The sequence below is a fragment of the Bubalus bubalis genome, chromosome 16, assembly GCF_019923935.1.
Source record: "Bubalus bubalis isolate 160015118507 breed Murrah chromosome 16, NDDB_SH_1, whole genome shotgun sequence".
Classification (NCBI taxonomy): Eukaryota; Metazoa; Chordata; class Mammalia; order Artiodactyla; family Bovidae; genus Bubalus; species Bubalus bubalis.
The window spans coordinates 79,576,651-79,592,909 of NC_059172.1; the positions used below are offsets into that span (position 1 = coordinate 79,576,651).

The 16,259-nt window shown below is 40.5% G+C and overlaps 1 protein-coding gene across 2 annotated transcripts; it reads right to left on the reverse strand.

The window, feature by feature from the left end:
* Nucleotides 1–1,953: 1,953 nt before the first annotated feature.
* MMP27 (matrix metallopeptidase 27) lies at nt 1,954–15,853 on the reverse strand. 2 transcript variants are annotated; one of them, XM_006053061.3, is made up of 10 exons: nt 15,727–15,853; nt 14,688–14,926; nt 13,431–13,579; nt 13,216–13,344; nt 7,883–8,044; nt 7,586–7,703; nt 5,378–5,508; nt 4,320–4,479; nt 3,399–3,502; nt 1,954–2,484 (listed from the first exon to the last, which is right to left on the reverse strand). In XM_006053061.3, the coding sequence occupies exons 1-10, from the start codon at nt 15,820–15,822 to the stop codon at nt 2,243–2,245; spliced, it is 1,530 nt and encodes a 509-aa protein (XP_006053123.3). In that variant the 5' UTR covers nt 15,823–15,853; the 3' UTR covers nt 1,954–2,242. The 2 variants fall into 2 exon arrangements, with proteins under 2 accessions (XP_006053123.3, XP_044785743.1); XM_044929808.1 differs by having other exon boundaries at nt 14,688–14,892; nt 15,727–15,852.
* Nucleotides 15,854–16,259: the final 406 nt, after the last annotated feature.

Here is a 16,259-nt window from a genome sequence, read left to right on the forward strand (position 1 = left end):
GACATTTGGGTTGTTTCCAGGTTTTAGATATAAATAAAACTATCATGAACACTCCTGTATAACTAATGTGAGCATGTTTTCATTTTTTTTAAGCATTTAGGAGTGAGGTCATTGGGTCACATGATGTATATGTGTTTAACTTATAACAGCCAGACCATTTTCCAAAATGGCTGCATCATTTTTCACTGTCACCAACACTCTAAGAGTGTTCCAGTTACGCTGCATCTTGTCAACATTTGGTATTTTCAGTCTTAAATTTTAACCATGCTGGTGGGTATGTAGCAGTATCCTACTGTGGTTTTAATTAGCATTTTCCTAATGATTGAGATGTTGAATATCCTTACATGTATTATTTGCCACTCATAGCAAATATTTTAGCCATTGAAAAAGTTGAGCTGTTTGTCCTCTTATTTTTGAGTTGTAAGAATTATTTATATATTCAGGATATAAGTCCTTTATCACATATTTTGAAAATATTTTCTCCCAATGTGTAGTGTTTCATTCTTTTTTTTTTTTTTTTTGAAAAGCAAAGTTTTTGAATGTTCATGAAGTTCAGTTCACTAATTTTTCTTTTATGGGTCACACTTTTTATGTCCTATTGAAAAATAAAAAAATCTTTGTTTAATCCAAGGCTACAACATTTAAAAACTATTTTCTTCTAGAAGCTTTATATTTTTAATTCTTCTATTTAGAGGTCTATGGCCCATTTTTTAGTAAATTTTTGTGAACAGTGTGAGTAAATCTAAGTTTTTTTTTTATGTGTTTGGATATTTGATTATTCCAGCACTATTTTTTTTTCCCCAAAGACTGACCTACTATCTCCTACATGCTAGGTATTAAACTGTACTTCTTAAAACTTACTTTCTGTTTCAAACATGCAACTACTTTTTTCTTTGAAGCAAAAGAATATCCCATTCTTTTAGGAATCTGATAATACTTAACTCAAGGAAAAATGTGTGAGTTGGAGGAGTAGCTGTAGGAATTCCTGAGATTTTCTGTTCTCACTTTCTATCAATTGATACTTACTCAATCTATCACCTAATCAGAATCAAGTTCAACTGACAACCTCCCATCTTTGGGGTCACAAAACTTACGTAGAGCTTTGCTAAGCATTCAGCTTGGAGGATGTAAAGGCAAAACTTAACCATAAGAATTTAGAAACCCAACATGTACATGTATAACAGAGGACAGGAACTTTCTACCAATAGGTATAAGGACAGCTGACCCATAAACTGGAGAAGGAAATGGCAACCCAATCCAGTATTCTTGCCTAGAAACTCCCATGGACAGAGGAGCCCAGTGGGCTACAGTCCACTGGGTTGCAAAGAGTTAGACACGACTGAGCACACACGACCCATATACACAGGAAACACAAGAAATTTCCACATTTCTTGTATAGGATATAGGAGGACAGTGTGCACAAAACTTGCTTTTAAGCTTTCTAAGGAATGGTTCAATGCACTGGTCTCTGCTTGGAGGGTGAGGCTTGGAGGGAACATTACTTGCCTACTCCTGCTAGTTTCTGAATTGTTGGGGGGATTATCTATAGTGTAGCACTTCCTGCATCTCTCTAGGTTCTCACTCCTCTCTTTGGGAGGCAGAATCACTTATTTGATTGGTGACTTTGGGAGCAGAAACTAGACACATGTACCTCCATCCTCATTTCTTCCTATTTGGTCTCCATGCAGTCTGTAGGTAGCTCACTTTTCCATGGGGAGGCAGGGTGCTTTCTAGTTCTTCCCATGACATGTGAGTAAGTATGTCTCACTCTAGAATTTGATATTAGGAAGATTGCTCCTCCACAGATACATTCTCTAGCATAAGCTTTTCAGTAATAAAGGTGGTATTGTACTCTCCCAACTGTATATTTCTCAGTAGATTCAAAACATGGGTAGGGATGTGGGTTGCAGTTTATTGAGCCTCTCCAACTCCAAAGGTCCAGACAAAATAGAATGCTAAATATTGGTTTAATAAATGTCTTCAGTATTTTGTTATTACAAGACATATAGCTTACTTCTTCAAGTCTACAAAACATAAAATATGCTTCAAGTCCAGTGAGAGTTTTGTTTATACATAACTTCCTGTAAAAAGAATCAGGCAGCTCAAAATAGCTGTTTCACTTTTCATTCAATAGATATTTATAACTAGGTCTGGTGACTTGACGTTAAAGAACAGTTCTGTTCTAATTTGAAGCAGAGTTCAGATTAAAAGATCCCTTGAGGTTTATTTTAGGTCTATGAATTTATTGGTAACTGTAGATTTTGTTCATCATGTGAACAATACTAAAAATAAGAAAATTTAAATTTTTATAATGAAACATCTCCACTCCTGAATGTACTTTTCCCTCATTGATTGTAAAATCAGATGATGAATTTAACGGTTCTTTACACTGAAGCCAAGTATTGGTTTTCATTATTCGGGTAACGGTCTTTGCCTTAGGATCATATTCAAATTGTTTTGATCTACGGAAGAAATAGAAGAATCCTAGAGAGAGAGAATCATGATTAGTTATCTTATACAACTGTATAATTGTTCCATACTTTTCAATTTTATGAATGTAGAATACAATAATTGAACATGATATGGAGAGAAAATAAATGTGTAACTATATACATACATTTTACTTTACCCAGTCACATGAAAAATATTAGTTTTATTTCCCTGAGGAAAAAGCCAAGGTATGAAACGTGAATTTCAAGGGGCTGTAGTTTATACCAGAGGTTCTCAGACTAGGTTTCCAAAAAATGTCCCAGTGAGGGGGAGAAAGAGGCCTCTGAGTATGGTCTTGGGCCCTATCTCATTTTCCTAAAGCTGCTGTGCTTTATCTGTTTTAAGTTCTGAGGTTCTGTATTAGATTTCACTAGAATAAAAGATGGTGATACTCAAAAATATCTTTAGACTTCTGCTTACTCCATGGTCTGCTCTGTTGTTTTTGAAGATATAGTAGCTGGACTGATTCATTAATTTGCCCAAGGTTCTTTTAAAACTGTAGATTCCTGGATCTTACCCACAATCCTACTGCCTCAGAAACTCTAAGGAATTTGTCGCTTCATATACAAACCCTAAACTGTGTTTATTAAACTATATACATTGAGGTTTGAGAATCACTGTTCAGATGCCCAGTCATGTTTCACACTTGAAACTCTTCAGGGGTATCTTTATCAGACATCTATGATCAGTGATAATTTTGATACCTTTTGCATAGTTTCGAAGTAGTATGTCAGTGAATATAACTCAAACTTCCTATTCAATTCTGATAAGATCCTCAAAGTTTATTATTACATGTACTCAAAGTAGTAAAATGATATTAAAATGGAAACATTTAAGTTTTCATGCTGAATTCTTTCACAGTCAGTAAAGTCTTCTAAGTATCCTAATAGTCAGGCGCTGATGCTTACCTTTGTGTTGGAAAGCAGCGTCCACTCGGAGGCCAATTCCTGGGAAGTACTTTACCACTCTCCGTGGGTACCCTTTGTCCATGGTTTGGGTCACTTCATCATACCTGGAGACATGGATTTAAAAGGTTTTCGGGGGACGTTTGTTTCAGGGGAAGAGGATTAATTTTTTTACTGCACAACTTGGAGTCAAGCAAATATGTAGGAAAAAAGTAATCCTACTGGAAGAAAACTAGTAGGATCAATAATTAAAAATGGCAAAGAGTATATTTGGTCAGATCTCTGACAGTGTCTTAAAAACAAGGAATTATGAGGGGAAAAAGCCACATAATTTACCAGATCGATACTATTCTGCTGCTGCTGCTGCTAAGTCGCTTCAGTCGTGTCCGACTCTGTGCGACCCCATAGACGGCAGCCCACCAGGCTCCCCCATCCCTGGGATTCTCCAGGCAAGAACACTGGAGTGGGTTGCCATTTCCTTCTCCAGTGCATGAAAGTGAAAAGTGAAAGTGAAGTCGCTCAGTCATGTTCGACCCTCAGCGACCCCATGGACTGCAGCCTTCCAGGCTCCTCCATCCATGGGATTTTCCAGGCAAGAGTACTGGAGTGGGGTGCCATTGCCTTCTCCGTGATACTATTCTGAAGAACTGTTAAATCAAAGGGCCCTTTCCGGAATTTCAATGATTTTGACTGAATATGTTTGTCACTGGCAGCTTGGTTGGCACCACCAGCCTTATTATTTTATCTTTATTTTTATAAGCTGGAGAAAGATCTTTGACCTGACTGAAACATTCTTTTGTTTGGTGAATGCCATCCACCTAAGATTGTCTTCAACATAACACTTTTGGAAGACAGTGTTAAAGTGATGCTTTGTGGATATTTTTCTCCAGACTAAAACAAGGGGCCAATTGTCTGCAAACTTACCTCCAGCACCAAATGCCCACAAAGAAGTAGGTCTTTCTTGAGCTGCGGTCACACACAGCTGCATCAATTTTCTTCACACGTCTTGGAAAGCCAAGAGTATAGATGGATTTGGGATAATCTGGTAAGACAGCATATCCTCTGATCACCCAGAAGTTGTCATCTAGGATGAGAGGGAGAGTGATTATCTTCTGATTTATTTCCTAAAGGGAGAAATAGGTGTCTTAAGAAGTTTGAAAATAATTAGATTCCTAGTTCCTTTCAGGTTCAAATCTTAAAGATTTAGTAATCTTATGTCTCCATTTATTCTTACCATGTTCTTTAGCTGCTTATATATCATTAATATTACACAAATAATATATACCTAGGACATGGCTACCTACTCCAGTATTCTTGCCTGGAGAATTCCATGGACACTAACACTTTCACTTTCATAGTTAATGGTATGCATACCCATGTCAATTGAGTTCATTATATTGATTCATTTATAATTCTGACAAAACTGACGAGTATATTTGTTCTCCTAAATTTCCACACCCTAGTGTTCTCAAAGGCAAGTAATCTGATAAAATCTACCTGGAAAGCAAGGTTGCTAGATTGAATATAAGATATCAATTGAATCTGAATCTGAATTTCAAGTAAACAGTGATTAATTTTTGGTATAAGTATATCCAAAATATTACAATGGACATACTTAAACTAAAAAGTTATTTTTTATTTGTCTGAAATTGAAACCATCTTGTATTTTTATTTGCCACATCTAGCAGCCCTAGTAAAAAGGGAATATGAGAAGAGAGATGGGTTACCTTTATTTGGCAGAAAAAAAGACTTTTTAGTTTTTGTTATACAGGTTTCTTCTCTCCTGTGCACTTGGGATGACGTTTATCTTTATAGCCGGAGAGAATCCTTGGATAGTTGTTCTTTATAATAGGAACTTAAGGTCAGAGCAGAAGCCCTGTCCATTTGGCTCATGCATGAAGATTATATTCCTTGAATTAAAATATCCACTAACTAGTTCAGGCATACACAAGGAGAAGAGGAATAATGATAGGCAATGTTACCTTTAAAAACCAGAATCTTGTCGATGGGGTTCTCATATGCAGCGTGAATATCAGCTGGCAAAGATGGCCAGAATGAAGAGATTAATTCAAATTCAATGTCAGTGATGTCATAATAGATCCTCCATATGTGCCTGTGTTAGACAGGAAACCATACTTTATATACAGTCTATGTGTATCTATTTCAATGAAACCACTGCAAACTTAGACTTGACTTTATCTAGTTGGTTGATATTTTCCTCAGTTTATAGCATTAGCACAATTTTCCTCAGAAATTTAGGTGGTTATGAGTTCAGTTCTTCCCTTTGGACCACCAAAGTCAGGACATGCCTTTGTGGCCACTCTTTTGGGTACTTAGAGTAGCAAACTACCCATGGAAGTCTCATTAACAGTTCTCAGTGTATTTGGTCACTTCATTTTTGCCAAAGCAGCAATTCCCAATATTCTAAGTCAACACCAAGCATTCTAAGAAAAAATTTCTGGTATTGATTGCTAGAATTAAAAAGGTTATTATTGTCATTGCTAAATATTTCCTCAGGTTTCCCTTCTGGCTGTAAAGCTCTGAGGTAGATCTGTGAGCAAGATCTGTAAAGTCTTTATAGTTCATTTTCCTTCCCATGCTGGAAACCCATCCCTGACAAGTGGTCTCAGCCTCAGCTCTCAGGAGCATGGTATGACAGCATGTCATTGTTGTTGTTCAGTCGCTAAGTTGTATCTGACACTGTGACCCTATGAACTGTAGTGCTACATAGTCATGGGTGGAAGGATGATTTCACATATTCTTTCCTTTTGCCCCTATGTCCTTGTCAGATGGTAAATGTCCTGACACTTTGCTCTGAAAGTGTGGCCATGGTATACATGACTGACACACCAATTACATAGTGAGAGAAGAGATTTCCTACCACAGCTAACACTTTGTTGATTCAGCTTTGAGGAATAGTCCACTGATGCATATTTCACAACTGGCTCTCCAGGTAGGAAAAAGACCTGCTACTGCTGCTAAGTCACTTCAGTCATGTCCGACTCTGTGCGACCCCATGGACGGCAGCCCACCAGGCTCCCGTGTCCCTTGGATTCTCCAGGCAAGAACAATGGAGTGGGTTGCCATTTCCTTCTCCAATGCATGAAAGTGAAAAGTGAAAGTGAAGTCACTCAGTCGTGTCTGACTCTTAGCGACCCCATGGACTGCAGCCCACCAGGCTCCTCCATCCATGTGATTTTCCAGGCAAGAGTACTGGAGTGGGATGCCATTGCCTTCTCTGGGAAAAAGACCTAGTTTTTATCATTTGGTGATTGTCAGGATGTAGGTAGTCCAACCAAGGCCAATTTCAAGGTACTAAATCAATATGAGCTAGTTTACAAAATTCTTGAAAATTTAATAATTGGATCTCTAACTCCTAGACTTAATTGCACCTCTCTCCGCTTCTGTAGCCAGGTGTAAGCCAGGTCCAGGACATCGTCGGGATTGTGGTATTATTTTAGCTAAGAAGTTACTGAAAGTAGACTCTGGTTCAATGGCAATTAAAAATTTTCCTTAAAAACATTTAAAAGTAATTTATCAGTGTGAGAGCCTTCTGGCTGTTGCATGTATGAAAGATGGGAGCAGAAACAAGCAGGCTAGTAAACAGGCTTCTGGAGCAGGAGATTAGAAATGATGGTAGCTTGGATGAGCTGGAGATGGTGGTGGAGACAGAGAGAAGGGAGTGGACATAGACCATCGATGTGTCTGCAATAGGACTTGACAAGACCTATTGAGTGACTGATAGGGGATGGGATGGGGTGTAAATGAAAACAATGGTACCACAGAGGAAAGAGCGGCTCACCTCTACCTGGGAGGGTAGAGATTAGGTCACAGAACACATTCTCCGAGAGGTGACATTTAGCAGGGATGAAAAAACAGAGCATAAGCATTGGTGAGGATGTGGAGAAACTGGAACATTAGTTGTTGGTAGGAATGTAAAACGGTGTCGCCTCTGTGGAAAGTAGAATGGCAGTTACTCGAAAAATTAAGCAGATAATTACCATTTGAAAAAAAATAATTTATCAAACAGGTAAGAGGTGTGTGCACAGAGTAAAACATTCAAGCAATGTAGACAGTTATAAAACAAAAAGCAAGGTACATTCTCACTATCCCGACAACTCTCTTATCCCCAAATCTCTTGAAAAGAAAAACTTCACAGGAAGTTGAGGCGTTGAAGGGAATGGGTTTACCTGCCTTTAAAGAACATTACTTCTCTGCGGAAAGTGGTGATAGCGTCAAAAGTCAAATCGGGGTCACAGGCATGAGGTAGAGTGGGTCCCTTTGGCTTCTCAGGTACCTTAGGTGGCCCTGCTTTGATGAGAAAAGAAATACCTCAGTGAATTAAGAAGGCATGTGGAAATACCTACAGCAGGATCTTTCCCAAGAGAGTATTTTCCTCATAATAATATTTCAAGAAGTGATTTTTCTCAACATCCTTCCTGGAAAGCCTTCCATTCAGTTCACATGTATTCAGATTTGTTGCTCACCGTAGATGGATTGGATTCCTTTGATATCGTCCTGAGAAAGTGGGTATTTGCTAGGATCCAAGGAGACATAGTTTGGGAACATCAAGGCTGTTTGATCACTGGAGTGAGAGAGCCCCAGTGAATGGCCAAATTCATGAGCTGCCACGAGAAATAAGCTGAATCCTTAACAAAAACAGGGGAAACATGAGTACGTTAGTCAATCAGGAGAATGATTGCATCTGAGATTAGGAAGTAACTGAGAGAAATGAAAAAAAAAGGCTTGTCAAACAGACAATTCTTATGACATATGAACCATTATTTATCTGGGAAATTTTTCAACAGTGATAATTGGTATTAGTCACATCATGGAGAAATGTAACCCAGAGCAAGCAGATGGCAGAAAACAGGTGTCTCGAATGGATAGTAGTGAAAAAAAAAAAAAAAAAAAAGCCACCAGTTCTGGGTTGTTGGTAGGCATCTGTACATGATCATATTTCCCCTACTTATATTCTTCAGAGATTCTCCACTGGTTGTAGGATCAAGTCCAAATACCTAAACATGGCCTTCCATGAACTAGTCCCTGCTTTTTTTCCCAGCCTCATATTTTATTTTCATTTTCCCTGAGCTAGCCATGTGGAATCACTTGCATTTCTCATCTATGCCATGCTCTTTTTCATCTGTGTCTCTGTATCTCCATCACTTCTGCCCGGAGTATTATCTCTCTCACCCCCTTCACCCATCTGTCCTGCGTAGGCCTCAGGGACCCCCTCCAGAGTCATCGTCACAAGACTTCTTTCCCCCAGCTCCTATCCAGGTTGACTTAATTGCACCTCTCTCTGCTTCTGTAGACTGAGCTTAATTCTGTCTTTGCAAATAAGTACTGCATTCTTTTTTTCTTTCCCTAAGTTGTGCACCCTTTCAGTCCAGAGCCCATGTCTTAATCATCTTCCTGGGGACTGATAAACAGTTTAGTAATGGGTGCTGGATATCCAGGCTTTTATTTGGATGAAAGGATGGTTAGATGTTCCTCCTGGACAAGACTGGAATACTCTACTTATCCACACCAGAAGTTGTACCATGCATGGTTGGAATTGCCTTTTTGTTTGTCTGTCTCTCCTACAGTCTGTAAGCTTCTAAGTATATCAAAAAGACTGTCCTTGGACTTGCAGCTAAACCTATGGATACTAAGGAAAATGCTGAGCCTTTTGTGATGGATTGCATAAAACAAACATGGAAAGGCAAAGAATTATTCATGGACTTTCATGCTTTTTGCTCTGGCTTTTGCTGCCTCCCCTTGTCTGGCTGGCAATATCACTTTGTGTGGTTTTGGACAGGGATGGGACAAGTGACTCTTGAAAAAAGTAATTAAAATTCAGATCATCTAAACGAAGTGCAAACTTTTATTCTGGCTCTCAAGACCCTCTATATAGGATTCTAATCTACACCATTTTAGCCTTCTGCTCCATTACAATTCTAATACTGGAGTTGGTTGGGTTATTCTGTCTAGAACACTTTTTACTCCACTTTGCTTCAGAATTCCTGCAGAGCCTTCAAGTCTCAGGTGGGCGTCACTTCCTCCCTGACCTCTGCATATGGGCTGGAATTTCTTTTAGGTGCTCCTATTACATTGCCAGAGCACCTTTTATCCCAAGGTTGATCATACTAACTTTAAAGGCCATTTATAGAATGTGCTGTCTAGACTGTAAACCCCTGGAGAGTAAAACCCCTGTGATTTGTACACTATTGTATATTCCAGTTCTATTACAAAGCGTGGATTAGAGTAGATTTTGAGTAAAGGACTGTTGAAAGGCTTCATTTACTATTATTTGTAGAGCATTTCTCATGTACTGACAATATTATAGGCTGTATGATACAGTAGAAAAAAGATTTCACTTCTGCCTTCTTGGAGATGCAACTCAATAGATAAGTTTGGGCATTATAGATCAGTACCTTTGTGAATTTTTTTTTTCTCCTAGAAATCACTTAATCATCACCATTATCATTAGTATTAATAATCACCAAGATAATTATCAGTGTCAAACACTTTCTGAATGTTTGCTAAGGACTGGTGGTTTGCAAGTTTTTTTTCCCTTTATTATAGATAAGTTGTGTCATCTTCCGGCATGTAGGTTCCCCCATGCCACAGACCACTGCTCTTCTCCATCCCAGCCCTGCATCTGTAGGGGTCTCTGAGGGCTGTTTCAGTTGCCTGGTGCCAGTGCATATGTGTGTGAAGCATTTACATTCACATACAGGTTTGAAACTGGCCTCACTTTGGGAGATTCCCAGGAAACCCTCTCCATGTGTTCAGATCTCTCTGATATCACCATGCAGTGACTTCCAACCCCTTAGGAAGCAGTGGGATTAGCAGATGACTGCTGTCTATTGCTTTTGACGGAGTTGCACTAAGACTTTTGTGCCCTTTGCATAAAGAGAGCCCACATATACGTAAAAAGGTATATTATACATTATTGCCAAATTTTCTATTTAAAAAAATCCATTTGATTGGAGGTTACAGATGCTTGAGATTTTACATTTTTATTAGAGAACAGGAAAACATTTTCCCGTGTAGGTCAGAAAGCTGAGAGTTACAAGATTAGGGATCCCCAGGTCCAATAATTTCAACCCTGAGGGAATGTATTACAATAAAGCAGTTACAAAACACCCCTTTTTAATACTGTTGCCTGGATATCCACCCAGAACTTGGTGGAGTGCTATGTTTATCCTCTGCTTTGCTCAGGCAAGTTTTGCCAGCTTGGGGCCCAGGACCCTCTGGAGTTTTTCATAATCCATCCCATACATCCCCTTTGGCAAGGGGCCAGTTGCCATGTGGGGAATAGTACTTTTACCACTAAGGTAAGGTAAGGAAAGTTGCTCAGTCGTGTCCGACTCTTTGTGACCCCATGGACTGTAGCCTACCAGGTTCTTCCCTCCATGGGAGTCTCCAGGCAAGAGTACTGGAGTGGGTTGCCATTTCGTTCTCCAGGGGATCTTCCCGACCCAGGGATTGAACCCGGGTCTCCCGCATTCCAGGCAGACGCTTTAACCTCTGAGCCACCAGGGAAGCCTTTTACCACTAAGTGTTGGAATTAATGGGCTTCCCTGGTGGGAAGCATCTGCCTGCCAGTGCAGGAGACATGGATTCAATCCCTGCATTGGGAAGATTCCCTGGTTGAGGGCATGGCAACCCACTCCAGTATTCTTGCGTACAGAATCTCACGGACAGAGGAGCCTAGTGGGCTACAGTCCACGGGGTGGCAAAAGAATTGGATACAACTTAGTGACAAAGAGCAACAAATTGGAACTAATAGGGATAAAATGATAATGAGGGGACTTCTCTGGTGGTCCAGTGGTTAAAAATCTGCCTTGCAGTACAGGGGAAATGAGTTCAATTCCTGGTCAGGGAACTAATATCCCACATGCCATGGAACAACTGAGCCCACTTGTTGCAACTAAGACCCAATGCAGCTAAATATAAATAGATAAATATATTTTTTTTAATGATAGTGAAACCTGAGACTAATCTCTGCTTCTAGATATGCAAGTAAAGCCTGGCTGAGTGAGGGGAGTCATTCTGACTTTGGTGAGCACTAGAATATTTCCTATACCTGCCTGATTGGATGTATCCACACGACTTTCAGGCCAAATCCAGGAAAATATTGGAACACATCTCAGCAGGAGACAGACCCGGTCCCTTCAACTCCTCTGCCATTTGGATCCTGGGGTCACCCTACCTCTTTCACTTTCTTGGCTGTAATGTTGCCTCTGTGGCAATGCAGCCAGCTCCTCCAAACTCCCCCTGAAGTCCAGCCAGCATGGAGTCCTTTCCCCTCTTTGTTTCCTAGCTCTTGGAAGAACACTTCCATCACGTGCTCAGACTTAGCAAGGAGAGGCTGTGCGTCATTTTGAGTCACTGGCTTTCAGTTTTGCAGCAACTATGACTGACTCACAGACTACATAGAGTTATGTGGTCAGGACTGAATTGTGGCCTTGAGTACCACCCACCAGAAAGCCACAGCATCCTCTTTCCTGGAACCCTGGAAACCAGATACCAGAGACACGATGACTATGGTAAATGACAGAAAAAAAAGAGTAGAGAGAACCTGAGAGTCTACTGAACTGCTCCTTTGCTGCTGCTGCTGCTGCTAAGTCGCTTCAGTCGTGTCTGACTCTGTGCGACTCCATAGAGGGCAGCCCACCAGGCTCCCCCATCCCTGGGGATTCTTGCCTGGGATTCTCCAGGCAAGAACACTGGAGTGGGTTGCCATTTCTTTCTCCAGTGCATGAAAGTGAAAAGTGAAAATGAAGTCGCTCAGTCGTGTCCGACTCCTAGCAACCCCGTGGACTGCAGCCTACCAGGCTCCTCCATCCATGGGATTGAGATAACAAAGTTTTGTTTTTTTATTTGAAACATAATAAAATATCACTTATCTTCATGCCAGGGAGGCCCAATAAGAGAAATAAAATCACTGCCCATGGCCTAAAGAAATAAGTCAAATATAAAGACCAGGATCCAATTCTTTGGCAGACAAGCAAGAGTTAGGTGAAGAGGTTCATGTATATAAATGGACGTCCTATGGGCCATGTACCCACATAGCATCTTTCAGTCACTAACTTGGAATTACCACCTCCCAGAGTCATGGCAACCTACTCCAATATTCTTGCCTGGAAAATCCTGTGGACAGTGGAGCCTGAAGGGCTGCTGTCCATAGAGTCACTCAGAGTCAGATACAATTGAAGCGACTTAGCATGCATAAATGCATTGGAGAAGGAAATGGCAACCCACTCCAATATTCTTGCCTGGAGAATCCCAGGGACGGGGGAGCCTGGTGGGCCTCCGTCTGTGGGGTCACACAGAGTTGGACACAACTGAAGCGATGCAGCAGCAGAGTCTTCTTTCAATCTTCAAGCTAGAGATGATTTCTGCCGTTGGTGTAATACACAGTACTTTCTGCCTTGTATGGTGGTGAGTGGGTCTAGGCCTTATACACCACCCAAGATCATGAAGCTCTGAACTTTTCTAGAACAACTTTGTGGTCTGCACGACACCTTGCACAGATCCAGACACGTAGTGGCCCTTCAGGCATTGCAGATGTATGAATGAACATATGAGGAAGGGAAGAATGTTCTGATAATAACAGGATTAGCAGCTTTATGAAAGTGCTGTGTGGATAAAGCTCTGAACTGTACAAGCACAGTTGTCTGAATAGACACTGAACACTTTCATCAATGTCATCTGAAATATGAAACATCATAGGGAAACTGGGAAGTAAAAAGCAACTAATTGCAAAGCTATTCCTTTCAGGGATTTGTATGAATAGTAACATTTTGTTTGTAAAGAAAATTGGGCTCACCTACTCCGTCCTTGGTCCAGTTCTCATCCTCATCAAAGTGAGTGTCTCCACCCAGTCCCAGACCAGGGGGAAAGGCATGGCCGAGGACTCCCAAGGGGCCGTCGAAGTAACGAGGACACGAACCATGGACTGGGAAACAGGGGGTAAGAGGATTAGCCTCGTCAAAGCTCCCGAGATGAAAATGGCTATATTGCTTTCTCTGCTGAAAACCTTACCTCGGGTCCTAAAGGCAATCATGATGTCAGCAATCCCTTTGGAAATCTTGGTGAATATTAGTGGAGTGACTTTGGTCCACACTTCTAAACCTTTTTGGATAGCCTCATCCACATCAGCTCGAGCCATATCAGGAGTGTAGTTTACAATTCTTACAAATTAACAGATATGTATCAATTGGCTGTTATACAAGCATGTAAACACATATACTAGGAAAAGAAAATAATTTCTATCTTATCCATCACATGCTGCAGTTAACTTTTGGTATGGTGCTATCGCTACATTTCTACAATGCTTTACCATTTAAATTAGGTACTTTTACATTTGCTATATGTTAATAATTCAGTCTTTCATCTGTGCTATTCATCAGGTAGTATGATTGCACTTAGACAAATGAGGCTCAAAGAGGTTAAATGACTTCCCTAAGGTCATGTCTTAAGGTGGAAGATCATTTTATGCATGGATTTGCTGTGCATATGACTGTATGATATGATCTTCTGAAGAGAACTGAGATTCATTTTGTCAAACAGCTTATAGAAATCAGTTTTATGCATGTGTCATATGTTAAGTCTCACTTGAGAGCCACAAAGAGTTTGTTTCTCAGGAAAAGCTCTTGCTTTTGTTTATATTCTCTATTTTGCTAAATCTACTTTTACCTCAATCCCTAAGGCTCAAGAAGAAGAAGGCAGGACTATTAGACTTTTTAAGGCCAGCCAGGAGGGCTCTGGAGCAGTGCTCAAGGCCACTGCCTCTATCTCAGGTCACAGCTCACCCTTCAACCTCGTTCTGCCGATAAGCCAGCTCCTTTGCGATATCCGAGGTCCACCTGAGATTTGACAATCTAACTCTTACATGTCTCCAACATGAGCTGGTTGTACTCCATTTTCTCATTTTCCCTTGAGCACACTTCAATTGTACCTTTAAGCATCTGCAGTCAGACCATAGAGATTCTGGTCCTAGAGTTTTTATGGAGGTGGCAGAGGCTAGAGATTAGAGCATATTTGCAGAGCCAGTCTGCTGAGAAGAGCTGTGCAAACTGGCCTATGCTAAACAAGTTTTTTTTTTTTTCTTCCAGTTTCTCCTGTGTTTAAGGTGATAATAACAGGGAGGCCTATGTCGCAAGTTTTTTGAGAGGGTGGAATAAATAAAACCTATCAAGTGCTATGCACACAGGAAGTGCTGGGTAAAATAAACCATTATTATCTTTGCTTCTTAGAGATAAGATTCACGTTCATTTAGATTAAGAGCAGGAGCGTTACCTGTAGGTGAGGTTGTACTTCTTCCACCCGGGGAGAGTATAGCCAAACTGACCCACGTCAGGCACCCCACACCTGGGTGTCTTCATGATCTCCAGAGTGCTTGAGTCCAGTTTTCCAGTCACTGTCAATCCAAAGAACGCTTGCATTTCACGGATTTTGCCATCTATGAGACTTCTGTTACTGCTTTGAGCAAGATGACTCCCTTCTATTTCAAGAGAGTAGAACTGGTTGAGATATGCCTAACCGAAAAGACAAAAAAAGGCACGGACTACAGGGGAGCAGACCTCCATCTCAGGAGAAGCAAGCTTTCCGAGATCCTTTCCGGCAGTAGGAGGGGAAAAGGAAATAAATAACAAGGGAAAGGAAGGGCAGAGGAAGAAAACAAAGAGCAAGGAGAAGAGTCACCCTCTCTTTCATTTCCAAAAGCCCATTGAGCTGGGTGTGACCAGAACTGGCTACACCCACAGAGCTATGGAACTCCAAACTTTAACAGACGAGAAGCATGCTTCTTCTATGTGTTGGATGATCTTGTGTCATACACATTTTTACTGTTACTTTCATTTGGTGTTTCCTTGAAACAAATTATGGAGAAAATATGATTATTCACATGTAATCACATTTAAGTAATTCCATCAACTATGGTGAAGTACCTGGATTGATTTTTAGAGGGAATCTCCAAAACAGCGTGGTTTTCGTACATGTAGGATAAGGAGCTCCAAACTACACTTGGGTCCCCCTGGCTGGTCTTCAGATGCTTTTATGGAGATCTCCGTTCTCACAGAGCTGACTCTGTCTCTGCTCACTCTCTCCTCACTTGTATCCAGTGCTTAAAATAGCAAATCCTGCCTTTCTCCCAGCCTACCCCACTCTCCACCCTCCACCATTCCTGACGTCTTTAGGGCCAAGGAAAGGAAAATCAGCTCCTCACAAAAAAGTTCAGGACTCTTTGGTAAGAATGAGCTGTCTTTTTAGGTCCTCGGACAATCAGTAAAGTGAAATGTTTATGGATAGCCACGAATGACATTTACTGAGACAGTACCTGGGTCAGTTGCAGGTTCTCTTCATCTTCCATCCTTCGATCTGCAGGAAATGCAGAGGACAGTGTTACGAAGACCAAAAGCAGAAGGTTCTTCATTCCTCTGTCTCCAGTTGAAGCCTCGTTCTGTTTGCACAGAATTTAGAAAATAATAGTGAGACGTGGCATGAATTGGCTTGTATTATCCTTTAATTAAAAACAGAAAAGGACATTTGCCATGGAGTGTGTCATGGTATGCTTTTTTTTTTTCTTAGGTTGAGTTGATTTCACAATCATAATCTATGATTTGTTTGGTAAATACAGTCACTGTTATTATTGAATTTAACATAATACGAACTGAGGCTCCAAGCTACTTTTGCCCTTGCAAAGTTGGAGGGTTTCCTATGTGTAAATTCTTGGGAGCTGAATAATTTTCGGTTGAATGAAAGCCCATAATATTTGTATAACAAGATAATTTTCTTTGTAAAAATTTTTATCTTTTGTTGCAATCACCTGTTATGCTTGCAAAATTATAATTTTTGCTTCTTCTGAGGAAT

What these genes read in the sequence shown, in the direction of transcription:
- MMP27 (XM_006053061.3), bottom strand. Translation starts at nt 15,822, where the DNA reads ATGAAGAACCTTCTGCTTTTGGTCTTCGTAACACTGTCCTCTGCATTT. An exon ending in CTGGACCAAGGACGGAGTAG is followed by an intron (nt 8,045 to 13,215) that starts GTGAGCCCAATT and finishes GTTTTTGTTAAG; the next exon opens with GATTCAGCTTATTTCTCGTG. An exon ending in GTGGGCATTTGGTGCTGGAG is followed by an intron (nt 3,503 to 4,319) that starts GTAAGTTTGCAG and finishes CCATGTCTCCAG; the next exon opens with GTATGATGAAGTGACCCAAA.